At 39.8% G+C, this 19540-nt stretch overlaps 1 protein-coding gene across 1 annotated transcript in view; it reads right to left on the bottom strand.

Moving 5' to 3' along the window:
• IGF2R (insulin like growth factor 2 receptor) overlaps nt 1-19540 on the bottom strand; it is a 58431-nt gene that overhangs the window by 29294 nt on the left and 9597 nt on the right. Inside the window, exons 3-19 of the mRNA XM_027888185.1 lie at nt 15974-16098; nt 14211-14309; nt 13674-13803; nt 12479-12599; nt 10498-10612; nt 8949-9111; nt 8624-8798; nt 7796-7899; nt 7243-7407; nt 6828-6968; nt 6312-6458; nt 5374-5505; nt 4835-4982; nt 3337-3514; nt 2646-2761; nt 2100-2262; nt 424-603 (exon numbers count right to left, since the gene is read on the bottom strand). Coding sequence (XP_027743986.1) covers nt 424-603; nt 2100-2262; nt 2646-2761; nt 3337-3514; nt 4835-4982; nt 5374-5505; nt 6312-6458; nt 6828-6968; nt 7243-7407; nt 7796-7899; nt 8624-8798; nt 8949-9111; nt 10498-10612; nt 12479-12599; nt 13674-13803; nt 14211-14309; nt 15974-16098 — 2402 coding nt within the window. The remainder of the gene's footprint in view (nt 1-423; nt 604-2099; nt 2263-2645; nt 2762-3336; nt 3515-4834; nt 4983-5373; nt 5506-6311; nt 6459-6827; nt 6969-7242; nt 7408-7795; nt 7900-8623; nt 8799-8948; nt 9112-10497; nt 10613-12478; nt 12600-13673; nt 13804-14210; nt 14310-15973; nt 16099-19540) is intronic.

Consider the following 19540-nt stretch of genomic DNA (forward strand, 5'->3'; position numbering starts at 1 on the left):
ATCAGCAAAAACTTCAGATTTAAGAGTCCTACAATCAAAAATCTACAGAGGATGCAGAACCTAAGCCTGAAGATACACCTCACAATATTTTTCCCCTTAAGAGGGTCCACAATATTTGTAAGTAACAACTCCTCAGTTTTAAGTCCCTATGTAGTTTTCACACTAATTAGACTAGTCTGAAATATGACTGTCAATCAAGGTTGCTAACTTTTTATTTAGTTATTGCCCAAGATAAAATACTCAGTCTGAGAGATGTTCTTCTCCAGCACCTACATCAGCTTCATTTTTACATCTGTTTTAAATCCCCAAGAAGTTTCCCTTGTCACGAATCTGCTACATACTGCACATCTTCATGTGGCTTCATGTTAAAGGATGGAAAACCTACTACAGTGAAGTAATAAATAAAAGATCATTTGTCCTTACAAGAGTGCCCCTGGAACAGACAAAGTGGATGGTGGTGGTATAAGTAGTTGTCTTTCCATCAGCATTGATGCACACAGAGCCATCTGCATAGGTTAGAGAAACGTGTCCTGGTCTTTCAATTACTAGTCCTTTGCTGGCAACACCAAGGTTGCTAATGGAGGTGACTTCAGAGTAAGAAACCTAGAAGTAAAGAAAAGCATGTCAGCAATTCTAAACTCAAGTGAGGAGTTATAGATACAATAAAAAAGAAAATTCCTACTACGATATTCTTGTATACAGAAGGTTATGTTGAGAGTTTTGAAAATAACAAAGGTGTAGAGATACCCCCACATTTCTCTCCCATTCTGTATTCAAGGTTCACATATTTAAGACAACCTACACAAGCAGGCATGGTTTGATCTTTGTTGTTCTTATTTTTAGTACAATAAAGTGCTTGCAGTGCTTCACAAAAGCCATCTTCATCTCATGAGCTACATAGCTTAGGAATTTAGGGAGGCCTACGTCTCATGCAGTAGGTAGAATTTTACTCGTACAGCTTTTTAAAACACGGTATGTGGAAGCCTCCTGGTGTTCTCAGCATTGACCTTAGGGATCTGCCATGCTTAGCAAAGCCTAAAAATCACTAGCAGAAAACAATAGGTGTTACTACCAAGGTCCAAAGTAATCTCCACTTCAAGGTAACTGCTGTCTCCTATTTTTAGGAAGCTACCTTTAGTAGCAGCAACAAACAGAAAAATACACTTCCAAAACAGCTCTGTCCACAGACTTCTGTCTTTTTTGAAGTTTTTTTTGTAAAAACTCTGCATTTAGGTTGACACAATGTTCTCACTTCTTACTCCAGTCTTAAGCAATGAAGTAATGAAGTCCTTAAGTGTCTCCATGTGTGAAGCACACAGCCTTATGCAACAAGGACTATCACAAGCACAGGGAACTAGTAATAATTAACTCAAGTGCCGTGGTGGTGATGACCAGCTTCAGTCACTCAGACATCCTCTTCAACAGTATGGAGGGAAGGTGTTTTAAACATGAAATTAGGACAGCTTGATGAACCTCTAGTTCAACTTTCCTTACAGCTCCTGAGTAGCACTGGAGTCAGGCCGTGGGCAAAGTGTTCATTCAGCCTTTCAGCTGTTATCAGTCTCATGACAAGTTGTTACACTTCAGGGAAACACAAGTCCATAACCATCACCCTCCCCTTTTTTTTTTTTTTACTTGCTTGGCAACAGCTGCATAATCTACTGCTCAGATCTAAAGAAAGTTCAGGAGAGAGGGTGGAGGTGACAAAAAAAAAATCTTTAAACACACTTTTTTCCACAGTTCAATCTAAAACAAGCCAGAAGCAAAATAAAATATCCAGAAGAACAGTCTGTTTCTAAAGCAATGTGAACAGTCTCTGAGACCCCAGCAACTCACACAGACGAGATGCAGTTTGTCTGCCTCTGCAACACAGGGCAAAGAATCATGCATGTTAAACATGACACTGGTACACCTGCAAAAATTAAAGCTTTAGTCTTCAAAGAGGAGGACAGGAGGTCTACCATTCTGCTATGATTATGCCACCATTATGGACACAGAATACCATTTTGGACAAGAAGCCAGAATTCATGTGTTTGTCTTGCATACCCCTTAATGTCACTCAGGTGGCAAACCAGCTCTGAGATGGAAAGGCTACTCACAGAATCATGCCTATATTTCATCTGACAGACAGATGCTCGCCGGTCACATCCTGGGACAGCAATCAGTGGTCGACAGACATTTATGTAGTACTTCTTGAGCTCATTTGGTCTGGAATTATCCATGGCATACCAATTTTCACCTCTCTTCTCAGATTTTGCTAATCTGAGCAGGAAGAGAAAGTTCTGCTCTAAGTACACATATTTTTCATAGTCTCTTTAGCTTTCTCTGTCAGTCTCAAGAAACAGAGCCACCATAAGGCATTTCAAAGTAACTTTTCCCCCTCATGTTTAAGTGCTACAATTAGAAAGAATGCTCTGGGGAAGTAGAGCGCAGTTGACAAGGCAGTGAGTTTTTATAAGCAAAACCATCCCAAAAAGTACAACTTTCATCTTAGGAGGCAAGTCAACTTACTAGAGGGAAATACTGTTTTCATTTCAACATACTTACAGTTAAGGTTGTCTACACAGGAAATCAACTTTATCCAACGCTATCACCCAGAACACTAAACTAGAACAGCCAAGTTATGTTGCATGTTACTTTCTTACCTTGACAAGTCATATTGTTCCATGGTGTTGGGATCAGTCACAACACATTCCAGTGGCATTTCAGGACAAGCATATTCAGTGTACCACCTGAAGTTGTAGGTATAATTATCTTCTACCTAAAAGTCAGCAGAATAGTTCTGTGAGGCTTTCCACACAGAACACTGTGACTCACTATTCCTTTATATGTTAAGCCTATTATTTGCTCTTGGTTATGGGAGATACCTTTTCAGACCGATTTGTGTAGGTCTGTCCTGTTATAGGTATCATCATCTGCTGTGTCACCAAAAATACTCTTTCCCAAAAGAACAGAAGCAGAGCAGTGTAACTGCTGTCTGCTGTGTTACAGAACACAGTCCTACCACTTGTTACTTCTCAGACAGTTTGTTTTTTGCCAGCTAGAAATACAAGACAGTCAAAAGCACTTATAATTACATGGCCCAGAGACCACAGGAAAGTGAAGAGTGAAGCAGGAATCCAGATACAGGTAAAAAGCTTACTATTCAGTGATCAAGGTAAGTTTTATAGCTGCAACAAGAGTCGGACATACCAAGAGAAATAACTATTTCTTTTAGTCTGCTTTATAGATACTTGATATTTCCATACATAAAGCTCTGCTTGTACTGACCTAGCAGCAATTACTGCCGGTATTTTGGGATGGATAGCCTTCCTTTATTCGTATAGAACTTTTTACCTGATATTCAGGCTGACCTATTCCAGCATCATGGTCACACAGGAAAGTTATAAGGGTAGATCGCTGTGTTTTCTTCTCATCATTGTATGCTGTACCATTTTTGTAGGTCAACTGAATCAGGCCATCATAATATGAAAGTTTGGAACTGGGCAGTCCAAGACTCCAAAACTGATTCTTACTGGAAAAGAAAAAGTGTGTTTTAAGACTGAACAGAAATTAATTCTGTCTAAGAGAGGTCTTAAAAATAGTAACCACACAGGTAAGTTTATAGAAGATACCATAGTAAGACATAATAATTAAATAAGGTTAATTAGACCTAAGTGAGCTGGGATGAATAGGATGCTGCCAAAAGTAAACATAAAACATGAACAGGTGTTGTTCTTTGAAAAGGAAGGAAGTTGTATATTGCTTAGATATCCAGACAAGTCTAACACTCCCTTCTCTAAACGAGTGACAAAAACATCAAGTTCTCATTCTCCAAGTAGAATGCAAACTGCAGACACCCTAATGTCAGGCTCAAACTGGCCTCATAAAACTACCTGTGTGCAGTGAAGACCTAGAAGTGCACAACAGTTCTCAGCTAAGTATTGGCTTTGGTTCAGGAGTGTTTCTTTACTCTGACTTAACACTGGCTCTATCAAACCCAGCTTGGTCACCTTCCTCTGGAGAACATTTTTAGGGTCTGCAGTGAACTGTCCTTGGCTGGAGACTAACTCAGAGACAACTCAAGTACAGCATACCTCTGGCAACAGGCTGACCTGGAACCTGAAATGTACAGATACTATCTCAGTCATAGTTTGTAGAAGGTAACAGCAATGATACTGTCAGAGTAGAAGTACACACTGGGCACAGCAGTTTTAGTAATGGAAATCACAGAATAGTTAAGGTTGGAAAAGATCTTCAAGATCATCAAGTCCAATTGTCAACCTAGCACCACCACCATGTTCACTATTACACCATGTCCTCAAGTCCACATCCACACTTCCAGAGATAGCAACTCCACCCCTTCCCTGGGCAGCCTGTTTCAATGCTTGAAAATTTTCCCAATATCTAATCTAAACTTCCACTGGCACAACTTGAGGCCATATGGTGCAACACCCATGTTCCAGGCTTCACCTCTGCATAAGGCAGCCACTACTCATCCCGAGCACAGCAGTGCTTCTTTAGGTCAGCTCGTGGAATACAGATGACCCTAATCTCTGGATTGTAGGTTGGCTTAATACAGCTGGAGCAGTTAATCTACAGTTTACGGTCCCTATGGAAAACATAAGGGGGAGCAAGGGGTACATTCCACCTCAAAAGCTAGCTGTAAGCAAGATTACACGTCTGTGCACTTGGCTTGAAACAGCTGGCAGTGTAATTACTGCAAATTACATGTAAATTACCAAAACCTATTACAGGCAGCACATTAATTATTTGGCATGCAATTTGTTCATTGTTGCACACATCATGGAACAAGACATCTTCTATTACAGACAACAGAACTAGAATTACTCACCTTTGCGTTACTTGGCACGCTGCTGATTTTGTGTGACACAGCTCATCAGGCACACTGCCACAGATGTTTATGTAAAACAAGTATTCTGTAGTATTAACTATATAGTGCCCATTTTTCTTGGTCAGAGGTGATAAATCAAAAGAGAAGCCTAATTAGGAAGGAATAAACTTTATCAGTTCAATTTTGTCCCGCCATCTCTCACAGGTTTTGATTCTGCCAGTCACATAGCTAATTCACCTCACCCTGAATAAGCCTCCTTCTATGCAATTACTGTTCCAGAAACAAAATAAACATACTAAAAGCATACTTTCTTATAGAGACATTTACTACAGTGAAATACACATTACATCTATTTTCCTACACATACTAGGGGAATATTAAGCTCATGCTGCTCTGATCTTCCATATGCATGTACTTAAAACTGTGGGTGCCTAAAGTTAAGCTGAACTCACTTTGCTCTTGAGTATCAAAATGACTCAGTGTTGAGGCACAAGTTCTCTCTCTCATGGCCTTTCAATTTGCTGAACAGAAATACGTACCTGCCTGAGGATCAGAGACTTGACAGTTATCTCCTTCAGTTTTAGACAGGACACATGCAGCAGCAGTATACCAATCAAATGCATATGAACACTTAGTCTCAGACATCAAGATGGGAGCACTTTCTAGATCACCTGGTATCACAAGAGCAATGAGTTACACATATAGACAGCCAGGCTGCCAACAGGACCTAGGAATTTAACTCTAAAAACACTAGCTTCTCTACAAGAGCAGACCAAGACTAACTGTTAAAACATAACTTCTCTGAAAATAGAACCAAAATTTTTTTCACAAAGTCTTTGCATCCTTCTCCCCAAAGTAAAAGTTTAGCCCAGAAGATGCAGTGCTCAATCTGTTCCTGAGTACTATCACAGTATTTGAAAACATGTCTGCTTTGATACATAAACCTGGCATTTTATTACAAAGGAGCAAATTATTTTTACTGAGAGGTAGTGAATAACCTGGTCCTAACAGCCAGCACACTTAGAGGTTTTGAATTCCTCAGGCTGAGGTAGAGGAACGTAGGTTTTTTATTTCCCTGGGAGATGGTTAAATGAGCAGGCTATTATATCGAAATGAACAACAAAGTGTTTCTGCTTTACACAACTGTCAGCCGTTTAGATACAAGCCATCCCTACTGGATACTTTATTGGAAGTTAAGGTATCGGATCTCCATTCATAACCAGTCTTTCCCATCAAGGGAAAGAAAGTGCTTTGTGCAGCTTCGAAGAGTAGTTGTATAAAAGGCAAATAGAACTAAATAGAACTAAATACCTACAATTACATTGTTATCATTCTAGTAAACAAACCACAAGCTTCAATCTTCTGCTAATGAAGAGATAAAAGACAGAGTCACATGCTAGTATGTAGCACTCAAGTCTGGGCTTATATGACCTTCAGTTTTTAAGTGGCTCAGAGAACAGGGTGTGGATGTTCTCACCTGGTCTGCACATCAGAGTGATGACAGTTTTGATTTTTTTGTTAGGACCACAGCTGTCTCCATTTGAATAGATAAGTTGGATATTTTCTCCAATCTTTATAGGAGAAGATACAAATGTTCCAAGATTCTTAGTCTTGTTTTCCTTATCTGTAAAGATAATAAATACATCACATTCATTTCTCTGAAAAGAAGTAAAGCTTAGACTACTAAGATAGTAAGCCTTTCCATTTGTCTAGTTAAAAAGACAGTCTATCATTAGGAGTGCATTTTTACCTCACTTATACCATGCTACAACTCCCAGAGTTCCTTTGTTAGAAAAGGTTGCTTGAATTATTTCTTCTAGAGTCTTTCAGAGCACGAGACAAACATGTTCCTAACTTCTGTTTCTTTAAATAACTCAATGCACTCATGGCAGCCAATTCCACTTGCAGAGGAAGTGCCAAGCCTTCAGAGCCTTAAAAAAGAATTAATTAAAAAAACCTTCAGAAACACCACCAAACAAAACCCCTGACTCACCTACAGAACAAACAGCAGCACCATCTGGACAGCTGGAAGCTCCTCCTCTCTTCCACACTTTATGGCAGACATTGATGTAGTAATGCTTCCTTTCTAACTCCGAAAAGCTACTGTCCAAAGCTTCCCAGTTCTGGGCTAACTCTGAAATACATAGACTAGTTAAGAACAGTTCATCTGGTTTAATTGTTCTCACCTCCCCATGCCAAGATGCCTCTTATTACAAAAGAACCACATCTGTGAGATGACCTCTCCTTCAGAGCATTCCCAGCACGCAAGAGTCCTCATCCTAGCTTTTGGGATGAGGGAAGCAAACAACAGCATTGTAGAAATTCACTAAGAACAGCAAAAGCTGACTGATGTTCAGCTAAAGAATTGCATCAGAAAAGTAACTGAAAGCTAATTTTCATTGCCATACCTGAACTGCGGGTAAGAGGTGACAAGTCATAGTGTTTTCTTTCATCAGTAACTCTGCAAAGGAGATCTTCTTTCTCTTTAATACATGCATATTTTGTATCCCAAGTAAAAAAGTAAGTGCAGTCCACTTCACCAGTGAATACTGGAGTTCCTTTACCATCATTACCTTAACGTTGAAAATAGATAAACAAATGTAAGGTTTCGAGTGGGGGAAGTAAATTATCAAGGAGACTTAATGACTAGCAATGAGCAAAGAAGATTTAAAAAAAAATATTTGCTGCACAGGACTTGTGATTGTAGTATTTTACTATTGGCTAAGAAAAAAGGCTCTTTCACATCTCTGTCTTCTCAATCTTCAGTGTAAATTCAGACTAGCAGCGCTACTACACAGCACAAAACAATCCTGCCAGCCAACAGAAATTAGTGCTTACTATAACAATATTTATTTCTTCTGTTAGCTGTGGTTCAAAGCAAGCATTCCTTTGAGTATAAGGTCTACTAGCAAACACAGAAGTCAAACCCTGAGCAGAGCCATCACAGCTTGTTAAACTCACCTGCTGTTTCATTGCACTCGAAGTTTATGACAGTCATTCTCTGAAAGCCAGAACTACATGCATCCCCATTCGGGTAAGTTAAAGTGAGATCCCCATCTGAGTATCTGAGTAAAAAGTCAGTTTTAGATAGAAACATAGGATCAGACACAATCACACAGTGTTCTTCACATAACAGAAACCACACTCTTGTTTATTCACCAATTTCCTCACTCTTGGGGAAAACAAATGCCTGTTCAACATTAATACTGACATTTCTTCTGCAACAAAGGCTTGCATCCACTGAGTTTTCTGGTCACTTTTCATTAATTTCTAGAGAGTTTAAAGAATGCTCTAATGCTACTCTAGGTGTGGTGAAACATATATTCCCATTAATTTATTGTGTGGCTATTTTTGCAGGTGAAGGAAATCCTACTTCCTAGAAGATCAAGTGCTTACAGATAAAAATGGAAGATCATATCTAGGTGAATTAATCTCTGCTTTACAATCTCAGGCAAACTATTGTCCACATATGCCCCTTGAGAACCAGCTTCTTCTGCTGCCACTTGACATAGAAAACTCAAGGAGTGCAAGAGGCAGTACAATACAATCTGCAGTTCTGACAAAAAAGTCAGTGGAAGTCTCTTCCTGTCTAGACAATGGTCTCCGCCAACCTCATTGGCTCCTCTACTTGCTAACACTATCCCGGTATAAAGTTTTTCTACCAAAAATGAGAAAAAATACTTGCATTTTGCGTCAAATATTGATTACATGACAAATAAGAGCATCAAAGTAGGAAACAAAGTTCAATCAAATCAGATCAGTTAGAAGGACTAAAGAGCATTTACACACCTTAGTGTTTGGTTCTGAAATCTTCCTGCCACTTTTTGCTGTCCACTCGAAGGTTTTACTTGGCAAGATGAAATATATCCTGTGCTGTCCATGCAGTTACCCGCAGTGGTTTTCCCACATACATTCAAGTAAAAGTAATACTCGTCATCTTTGGCTAGATATGGCGTGACATACTCTGAATAAATAACAAACAGAAAAGTGTTCTAATGTGCATTGGAACAGACATGAAAATCCAAGTATCTACACATTTTTCCTGTCTCTGAACACGGAACTGCAAAACTGGTTAGTAACAAGCACAAACACAAAAGAAAAGTAGTGAGCTTACCAGGAAATTGAGTAAGTGGTCTTAAATCAATGGAGATATCATGTTGCTCATTAGTCAGAAGACAGTCCTTACTCTCCAGGTAATCCCTGTGACAGGCGTATTCAGTAACCCACTCAATTTCATACCGGCAATTTGTTTTTGCTGTGAGTTTGGGACCTAAACTCTGATACAGAAGTGAACAGAATTTAAGTTATAAGTAGACTTATCTGAAATATAATCTTTAAAGCAATAGTGTTACATTCCTTTAGGATCAGTAAGAACTACATCACCTGTAAATTGCTTAAGATGTGCAAACATTGTTTCTAATCTCTTAGAAATAGTTAAATAGAAAAAATAAAATAGGAAAAGTGGACATGAGCCCAAATGGCTAAGCACAGCTTGAACTGTGTTTGCCTCAGAGAAGTCCACAACAAGGGGAGCAGAGATCAAGTGTTCTCTGAAGGCAAAGCAGACTTTTAGACTCTGGTGTTTTAGCACCTTTGATTCCCTCAGTCCAAATCAAGACTGAAAGACGTCTGAGAACACTTCAACCAACACTTCTGTCAGATGAGTTCTCTGTAGCGAAATATTTTTGTATGTCCTGGGAGAAGCAGTTTTCTTGGCTTTGAAGTGAAACATTAGAAATCTACTTTGCATCATAACTCTGTCTTTCTGCCATCCACTAGAACAACTGGCAGATACACAGGTACTTGTGAGGTAAGTTACAAGTACAAGTATCATTAGTAATATTACCACATTACGAGTGTGCATAGCTGTAGCAAGGCATTACAAAGTCACAGTAGACAGGGGCCTATGGTTTGTTTCTGCAGCAATAAGGGTGAAGTATAGTATCCACCCAGGTCAGATGACAGACAAAACATTAAACCAAGAATTAGCTAGACAAGAGTTCCTCCTTCACTAAGTTGCAACGAAAAGCACCACTACGTGAAATGGCAGAGCATTAGCAATAATCACTTTGGTCCAGTTCAAGCTGTGTAGGTTGTTGAAATTACCCAGCATCACTTCAATGTGATCATCATACTGCACTGAAGCTAGGCTAATAGAGTCCTGCAAAAATTGAGTTGTGGCTTAACACTAAAAATTTTGCTTAACATTAAAAAAGAATTCAGGAGCCTGCTCAGTAAATTACTTTTGCTATGCAATAACACTTACTAGCCTTTTTTTTTTTTTTTTCCCTGAAGAAGAACAGATTAATAAAGAAAAGTTACAGGTACCAGTTATAAGCATGCCCAGCCTGACAAATGAGGAAAAGCGCTCAATAGCAAGCACTCTGTGCCAAGGATTAACAATATACTAACGCCATCCTGTGCTTAGAGGAAAGATCTGAACCCATATTTACTGATACTAAGACACAATATACCCCTAGGGAAATTTTATTCAAGTTCTTGTTTGTTTTTATAAAGTTTTAGAAGACTTCAAGAGTATATTTATGATTTCACACTCTTCATAATCTACAAGCCAGGAATATTTATGTTCTCCTTAGCCTTGAATAAAAACGAAAGATAATGCACACAAAAGTCAAACAATTAAACTAAAACAGCAAAGTTACCTCTTCTCCCCTCTTTGATGGACAAACAAAAGTGATTGTCACTGCTGGGTTATGGCCTAGGCAGAAGTCTGGTTTTTCTTCATCACTATATATTCTCTCATAACTCAACACCAGCCTAGAAATAGAAAAAAAAAAACAAACAAAAAAAAACTGATTAAACACTGTGCGCTGTACAGAACAAAGCTATTTGCCCACTCCTTGATAGATACTCAGGAAGAACATACCAAAGTAGCCCTGCTCCTGAAAGCAACTTTTATGGCGGTCCTCATTCCTTCAGTCTTATAGTTAACAAAAAACAAAGACTCAAACAGACTCAGCAAAATTACTTAATCCAATATCCTCTCGCACCCCAGTTAAGAGTATGCTGAATGCCTTCTAACACATCTTGGAGCAAGAATTTAGCTGATAGTCACAAGAACACTCCCAGCTTCCTGCTCAAACTGCTGGAGAGGAGACTTGATAAACACTCTTGCAGCTTCTGAAAGTCATAACCACTCCAGTTTACCACCTTCCTACACTTTAGCACCTCTGAATGTATAAGTTCTTTCCATTCTGCCCCCAGAATTAAGAGCAAGATGAACCCATCAGCAAACTGAGAGGAGCAAGGCAACTGGATCAGATCAAGTGAGGTAGAAGCAGGAGAATGAAACATGGTAATTATCTGACAAGGAAAGACAAAGAGCAAGATGACTTGTCTAAGAGAACAAGGAGATCAACAAAACTTTCCAACTAAACATTTCTGTTCTATGCAGGCAAAAAAACAGGCAGAAACGATAGCTCACAGAAGGGTGAGAATCTGGCTTCAGGTTAGCCACACCCCCAACTGGCCTCCCTACACCTCAGGACACAGATATACAACTGCCTTACTCCCTTCCCAAGCTACCCTAGCCTAACTGAGCATATACAGTGAATATTCCTCAAGCAATGAAGAGCTTTTTAATTCTGGAGGGGAATAAGATAAAGCCTGTTTGTCAGGCACTTTATAAAAGTACTAGTTGCACTTAATATGAGAATAAGGTTGTGCTTGCTCAGATATAAGCTTCTGCCCTGGTATAGAACACCTCAGCCACTTGGTTGCAGGGTTTTTCACCCAGCATGAAACAAGGACTAACAATTTCATCTGTAAATTAAAATGAAACCCTCAACCTTATCACAGACACGTCAGAACTACTGGCCTCCCTATTATTTGTTTATGCTGCCTGTTTTCTTCAGCTTGCATCTGAGATAAAGCAATACTGCAGAAGTCAATGGGGTACTATTGACCCTACAGACAAGGTAAGCAGGCTCAGATGACCCAAAGCTCAGAAAGAACAGCATGCTAAGCAAGTCCCCTGAGCCACACTGGATTGAGTGGTTTTTTTGGCTGGCTCTTTTCGTTTGTTTGTGGTTTGTTTTTGTTGCAGTTTGGTTTTTATTTTGAAATTATTTCCAGCATAAAAGGCAGCAAGCAGAACAGCAGCAGCAACAAAGAAACAGTTTCTCGTAGTCCCAGCTCTCCCACCACCAGGATAATAAGTCTTGCATTACTTATCTATTTCTTCTGTTAAGAGCTCATTAATGCAAAAAACACAAAAAGGCAACATCTGGTCCTATTCTCAACTTTTAAAGTACTTCTGGGCAGCAGAGCGAGCCAAACACAGTGCATAAAACCACCGAGAGCCAAACGCATTTACCCTGTGGGCCCTGAGATGGTAGGGAGACAGGGTCAAATCTCACTGCTACTTGTGGGCAGAGAACACCAATTACCTCTCAGTTGTGTAGTCTCACAATGAAGGAGAAAATTTGATCTGTTACAGCAGTACGGCAGAATGCCTGAAAAAGACTGCTGTGACAGTATTTGAAGATTTTCCCTCGCCAATACTTCAACACTGAAGTGGTATTACTGTTAAGTTTTAGAAGACTCATCTGTTACCAAGAATATTGTTTCCAGCCCAGATGACTGAGAAGTGTCGACAGTAGTATCACCACAAAAATTACATACCTGTCTTTGCTGTGAAGTTTCAGCTGCTCCTTTGGACGACCAACATCATATGCCTGACCTTTGTGTAACAAGCAAGCAGCACTGCCAGCAGGGCAGTTCTTGGTCTCTCCACTTGAACTTCCTGGTTATAGCACATAGAAAACAGATTATAAAACTCAGTTTCTAAACCCTGCTCTACCACCTGAAGTATCTTGCCACTTTATCTGTGGGTTCTCTTATCATTCATTGCTTTACCTTGTTCTAAAAATACTTTTAAAAAATGAGCTGCATGAAAATGTGAGACTGACAAAAGTAAATGTGGAGTGCTTATGTTCATGCTGCCCTGGGTTTGGACAGCAAATTTGTCTTTCATGCCAAAGTAGCTGCAGTTAGTTGCTTGCACAGATGCTGGATACATAGGGCTTTGAAAACTTCTAGAAGCATGCCAAGTATTTCTTTTTTCCCCCCTCACAACACTAAAATGATACAATTAACAGGCAACCCCTCCTCAAAGGGAAGGGTTTTCCCCTTCTCTGGTTCTTATAAGCCATCTGATTCAAACCTGACAGCAAAAAGTTTCAGATTAGTGGGATGTTTAAGAGAATACACCTGTCACTAGAAGTATGAAACCCTTAACAAGGGCAACAATACACCTACTTAACTGCAGAGTAAAAAGCACAGCAGGAATACACAGGTAAACTAGCCTCTTCAGCAAGTTTCAAATACATCATTTTGCTGGTTGAATTCCTTATATATATAGATCTCAACTGGTATCAAAATGCTAGCTATGCACCAGTACTTATGCAAGCACCTAAACAGTATTATAGAGGCACCTAGGGACATTCATTAGGAACTGAGCAACAATCTGGAGTCAGAAGTACTAGATTTAGAGCATATGAAGCCCTATGAACCATACTGGTCCTATTTGATAGGAAATGGATGCAAATACAAGATACGCTCTTCCACTCAGTCCAGTGTAAGTAACTACTTCTAACAGTACTTGCCCATCCAGAAGGGGTGTATCTCTGAACACCTCAATACTTGGAGAGTAAGACTTCACAGAAAGCAGCCTTCAAATCATCAAAAGTAGCTTGAAAGAATAGTGTAAGTCTTAAAATCCTGATCTTTGGACATAGGGCAACCTTAACAGAGACTGGCAGAGAGCCACACCACAAGAAGTTATACACTGACAGGTGACACAAGCAAGCATTCACACCTAAGTCCCTGCAGATGTTTATGAACAAGGAATCATCATCAGAATCATCCACCAAGTAGTGTCCTGAAACTTGGATGAGAGGATTCAAGTCATGTTTCTTCCAATCTTCATCAAACACATAGCAAGGGACCTAGAACAGTAACAAAAAATTACAGGCAAACTATGCCACACAAGTAGGGAAAAGTTATGAACAGTCATATATGAAGCCCAGTTAGTATATGGAAAAGGTTTTTACTTCTGGAAGCTCAAAGTTAGACATGCTAACTTAAAACCAGGCATCCGAAGTTAGACTGTTTCGCTCTAGTTTTTAAAAGTTTTACCATAAACAACCATCCTGTGTGCAGAAAAGGTTGAAGGGTTATTTAAAATTCTCAGCTCTGCCAACATCAACGTACATGCTTTATACACCTATATATATAAAGCTATATATAAACATAAGTTTATCAAAGTTGTTGGGATTAACTTGGAGTAGGGGCAGGAAGTTAAAGTCATCAGATATGTGAAGAGTAACTTCTGCATGCGTAGTACATAGATTACCTCTTTCACAGGTTTAAACAAGTCTTTCTTGCAAGCCACAAAAGTCCTCCATTCAAAATAGTGCACACATTCTGTTGCTGTTACAAACTCAGGGGTACCCTATTTAGATGGAAAAATACATCTTAGAAAAACAGACTTCACTTTTATTTTACAGTAAGAAGACAGTAAGAAGTTCGTTCAAGAGATGAAGAAAAAATGAGCACATCACAGAACAGGGCATACAGTTTCTTAACAGCATTTACTAACAGCAAATTTTATTTAACAGCTTTTTTTTGGGAAACTCAGGAAGATGGATGATGCCAAATCCTTAGTCTGAATATGCAACAATACTCAAATTAACATGGTCCAGTCATCATATGCAGTACTGCACTACATCTTTTAGAAGCGCTCACGATGCCAATTGATAGTGGTAGAAGCATCAGTCACATCTACTTACTAGAAAGGAAAACATCAATAGAATTGCATGTAAGCAGGTGAACACAGTAAGACAATGCATGTTTACCATATTCCTCTCTTTTACCCCACAGAAACAACTGATTCGCAGTCTCTTCTGATACACAGAAAGAATACCTCTGATCTCATCTACTTGTTTTTACAGGCTCATGTTATACACATTTTTATATATGTCAAGATGGGAGTTGTGCCATGGTTCATGACTTGATGTTCAACTCAACAGCTCTACTTCAGAGAAAAGACAACAATCAAATTTTTTGCTTCGCCCTCCATCACCTCAGCTAGAAGCACTTCAGCATGTTTAAACTGATTGCCTCTCCATTTAACCCTGCCATAAAAGGCGAGAAAAGAAGTTGTTCCAGACACTCTTAAAAGATCCTTTTACTAGGTCACATGAAGAACACGTACTAGAACTAAGCTACCTAAAAGAAGCCTGAAGATTATGATCTGATGTTACAGCTGAAGTTGAGCAATAATTTTTAATTTAGTTTAGAAAATCACATGCTGAAACAGAACAGGAAGCATTTAAATCTCTGCTGCACTGGCACTTTGTTTGAATTGGCTAGATTTCCAAGAGGGGGTGTGCAGTAGCACCGTCAGTGCCAACAGCGGCACTAATAAGTACTTCTCTCTGATACACAAATATGTAAACTGATCACAGCCTGTACAGAAAACAGAGCTGTGGTATCTCTTAAGTATGTGGAGGGTGTAACTCCAAAAAATGCATCGAAGTGAACTGCATAAACACACACCCCTATAACCTTTTCAGGGATCTCCAATCACACCAAGCAGATTCTCACAAACAACTACTTCCTCAGAAGCTCAGCTGGATGTATAAGCACTGTTAGTTCAACAATGTAAAGACAAAACCTAACACTCACTGTTGTCAACTATGTTGACCCAAAACAGAGGTCAGTCATTTTCCTCAATGCTGTTCTATTAAACAGCCATGCTAGAGCCCAGAGCTCAGGCACAGCCAACATTTAAACAACAGCTCACATTGTTATGGCACCCTGTACACTCATGACTCATTCTTCCATATTACGCTAATAAACTATTACAGTGCAATCCCTGTAAAAACATAGTCCATGATCAGAGCTAAACTGCAGATCTGCAACTGTTTTCTACTGGGACTGGATTTTGAAAGCCACAATAAATCATGACCTTAACTTGACACTAAAACATAAGTGGCTTTTCTTTAAAGCTAGGAAGTTCAGTAATTAGTACATCCAAAAATACAGCAAGTCTCCCTAAAAAGCAGGTTAGAATTACCTTCCATTTCCATTGAAGAGCACAAGATTTAGACTTACCAGTGTTTTCCCACATAGGAAGTTAATATTGCTTTGAATTTGGTGTTTACTGCCTTGCTGCAAGCAGTCACGTGTAGTGTTGAGCTCCAGAAGACTTTCAGAAACACCTAGCAAGTCTAAGTCACCTAGGGTTTAAAAACAGAGGGGGTAAAAAAAAAAAAAAAAAGAAATGGTGTTATCATAATATAATATCTTCACAGAAGCTCAACAGACAGGGTCTAATTTCAAGCATAAGGTATACAGACATAGCAGTCTACTTGAAGACAACACAACCAAGGATGATTCTTGTGGTTCTTCTGATTTGAAAGATCAGATCCAAGTTAAGATAGTGTTCAACTATCTCTAATCACGCTCCTACTTTCTTTAAGGCTTTTGTAAACACTTGGAATCTTAAGCAGTACAACAGTAGGTGCTACTACAAACTAGTCACGGTCTTAAGAACAAGGGCTAAAGGACTCCAACAGAAAGCTGTCACTAAGTACTTTCAAGCACAAGTCACTCCTTCCTCCTACCAGCTTCCATTTATCAGCTTCTCAGCCCTTTATGCCACTTATACAAATAGCACTGGCACCAGATGAGAGAGAGTCTATCAAAGTGGCTTGGCTTGGAAGGGACCCTTCTGCAAAGAGCAGGGAAATCTTTATTCTAAAAACTATATCAATGCTTAAAGCCCTGTACAGCCCAACCTTGAACATTTTCAGAGATGGGGAATCTGCAACATTTCTGGGCAACCTGTTCCAGTGTCTCACCACCCTCGCCCTAAAAAATTTCTTCCTTATGCACAGTTTGAATCTACCCTCCTTTGGTTTAAAATTATTACCCCCTGTTCTATCACTACAGGCCCTGCTAAGTCTGTCCTCATTTTTCTTACAAGCCCCCTATAGAAACTGGATGGTTGCAATGAGGTCTCCTTGAAGTCTTCTCTTCTCCAAGCTAAACAACCTCAACTCTCTCACTGTCTTCATAGGAGAGATGTTCCAGCCCTGCAAGCACCTTTGTGAGCCTCCTCTGGACCCACTCCTGCAGGTCCATGTCTTTCCTGTGCTGACGACCCCAGAGCCAGATGCAGTTCTCCAGGTGGGGTCTCAGCAGAGCAAAGAAGAGAGGCAGAATCACCTCCCTCAACCTGCTGGCCACGCTGCTCTTGATACAGCTTTCTGGGCTGTGAGTGCACATTGCCGGCTCTACTTAAGATTAAGTCTATTTAACAAAGAACCCACTGATGCCTCAGGACTGGCACTGCCTGCAGACAAACCCAGCACAGATCTATTGCCTCAGTGCAAATCCCCTCCATCTCCCATTCCCTTTGGCGCAGCTTGTGTGCTGCATGAAGACTGGGGTCAGTGCTGCATCACTGCGTGTTCCTCTCCTCCCCAGCACTTGACATGAAGGGGAAAGGTGGAGCACATTTCAAGTCATGATGAGCACCAGCTAAACCCAGTGAAATGTTCCTGCTCAAACCTAGTATTAAACACCAATTCCTCTTAGATCTGACATGCTAACTCCAGCCTGTCCACTTTTTTTGATAGGCAGATTTTAATTCTTAAAAGAGATTGGCTTGAAGTATAGAATGCTATAAAATGCATTTACCAGCTTCCCCCTTTCCATTTTTGTTTATGTTTACACTAAGGATAAAGCTAGTCAAATCTGTAATCATTGCAGATAGCAACTTTTCACCTAGGTCAAACGTTGTTTCATCCTAAAAACACTTGGTGGAACTTTGCCCAGTCTGTTATCTCCTTACTCCAAGCAAGCAGAACTATACTGCACCCAACTAAAACAGTCTTAAAACTAGAAGAAGTCAGAAAACTGGGTAGAAAGATGATACGTGCAGTTTCTACCTTTAGTATTTCCTGTGTTATCAAAAGGCTATCTTCAGATTTTATGACTTCCAGCACTAATGCTAGCCAAGGTACCATTCAGCTCTCTTAAACCTAAGAGCTACATGCTGCCTTGAGAGCTGTCACCCCTGGCATAGCTGATATTTAAAAACAAAACAATTGTTTGCGGTGATTTTTTTTTCTGAAAGAACAAAGAGAACTGATTAAGCCCATATCTGAAGAAAGCTTACAACTTAAAGTTTATCAGCTGACAAATTGTCCTTCTCCCAAATCAAAGTCCTTTACCTGTATGCCAAAGCTGAGTGCAGCTAATCTCATACCATCTGGATTGCTTGAAGATAACTATGTGGGGTTAGCTGTCTTAAATAACTGGAATCTACACTGGGAATTTACACTGGCCTAGACCTGGATCAAAGAGTCAAATGTCACTCAATAAGAGTGATGTTTTTTTTTATTTTTTAACAAAATAAGAAGCTTGATAATCCATTAGCATGATTTAAACTCAGCGTGATGATGATGAAGCTCCAACGCAACTAGAGGCAGTATGAAGAAGCATGGCAGGCATCACTAATAAGTCTCAGACAACCATAAGCAAGAACAAAACTTAGACAATCGGACCAACAAAACAAAGCAAAATTCAATGACAGAGTTAACTGCACTGCCTTTATTTCCTAATTTATTGCAGGGTGGTTAAAAACACAGCCTACTTTAACAGGATTTGCAGTTTAACCTTTGAAAGTCTATTCAAACAGCCTCTGCAAGACCACAGTATGTCTGTTGCTAAATCCTCTTCCACTCACTAGCAGTCAGGCAATAAGACACTCAAGGTTTGCATACAGAAGAATATTTGATACTGCTCATAGTCATCACCCAGCTCTGTTCTCCCTTCCTCTCTCCACAAGAAATGTGGAACAAAACCTACACAAGCCTCTAGTTCCCACACTCATATGGAAGAAGAGACCTCCTCAACCTCACTCCACCTGTCACATTACAGTCTCACTTAAAGCAGCATGTTAAAACAGATGCTCAGATGCTGCTTTCTTTTCTAATCCACAGGCAACTGAAAGCCTCAACTGCATAGCAGCTGAGACCTACATCAGCAGGAAACAAAATTCTTGCTGCACAGTTTAGGAATGAAACATTAACAGCATCAACAGCTCTGAGGAGTCACACAGAGATGATGCTACTACATGAAATTGTAGTTTGAACATAAATGTGATCTAACCAGTCATCCCAGAAAACTGGGTTGTTGTGGATATACCTTTATTCAGGTGCTCAGCAATTCTGTAAGCCTGGGTTCCAACACCAACAGTTTGCTTTTGAAAAGCACTGACTGACCCCAGACTGAAACCAAAGTATCTCTGTTAGCAGAGAGGCAGGGGGAGAACAGAAACTGGTTAGCCGCTGTGCATCGGCATACAGGTGAGAGACATCTTCCTCCATACCATCTTCCAGCAGCTCAGGCTCAAACTTTTTACTGAAGACTCAAACCTTTACTGAAGACTCACCGCTTCTTGTAAGAACTGCCTGCCAATGGCAGGCAAGATTGGCAAGCATGCTAAATCATACTTCAGATCTGCAGATACTAAGAGGCAGTCTGAAGAGGTACTATTCTTCAAGCTACTCCTTTATTCTATTAGAAGTAACAGTCGACTATCAGAAAGCCTTCTGATCAGTATCATAGAATCATAGAATCATAGAATCATAGAATCATAGAATCATAGAA

Source organism: Empidonax traillii, unplaced genomic scaffold, assembly GCF_003031625.1.
Source record: "Empidonax traillii isolate 1590-97213 ecotype Southwest subspecies unplaced genomic scaffold, ASM303162v1 scaffold235:size1242204, whole genome shotgun sequence".
In the NCBI taxonomy this organism is placed as follows: domain Eukaryota; kingdom Metazoa; phylum Chordata; class Aves; order Passeriformes; family Tyrannidae; genus Empidonax; species Empidonax traillii.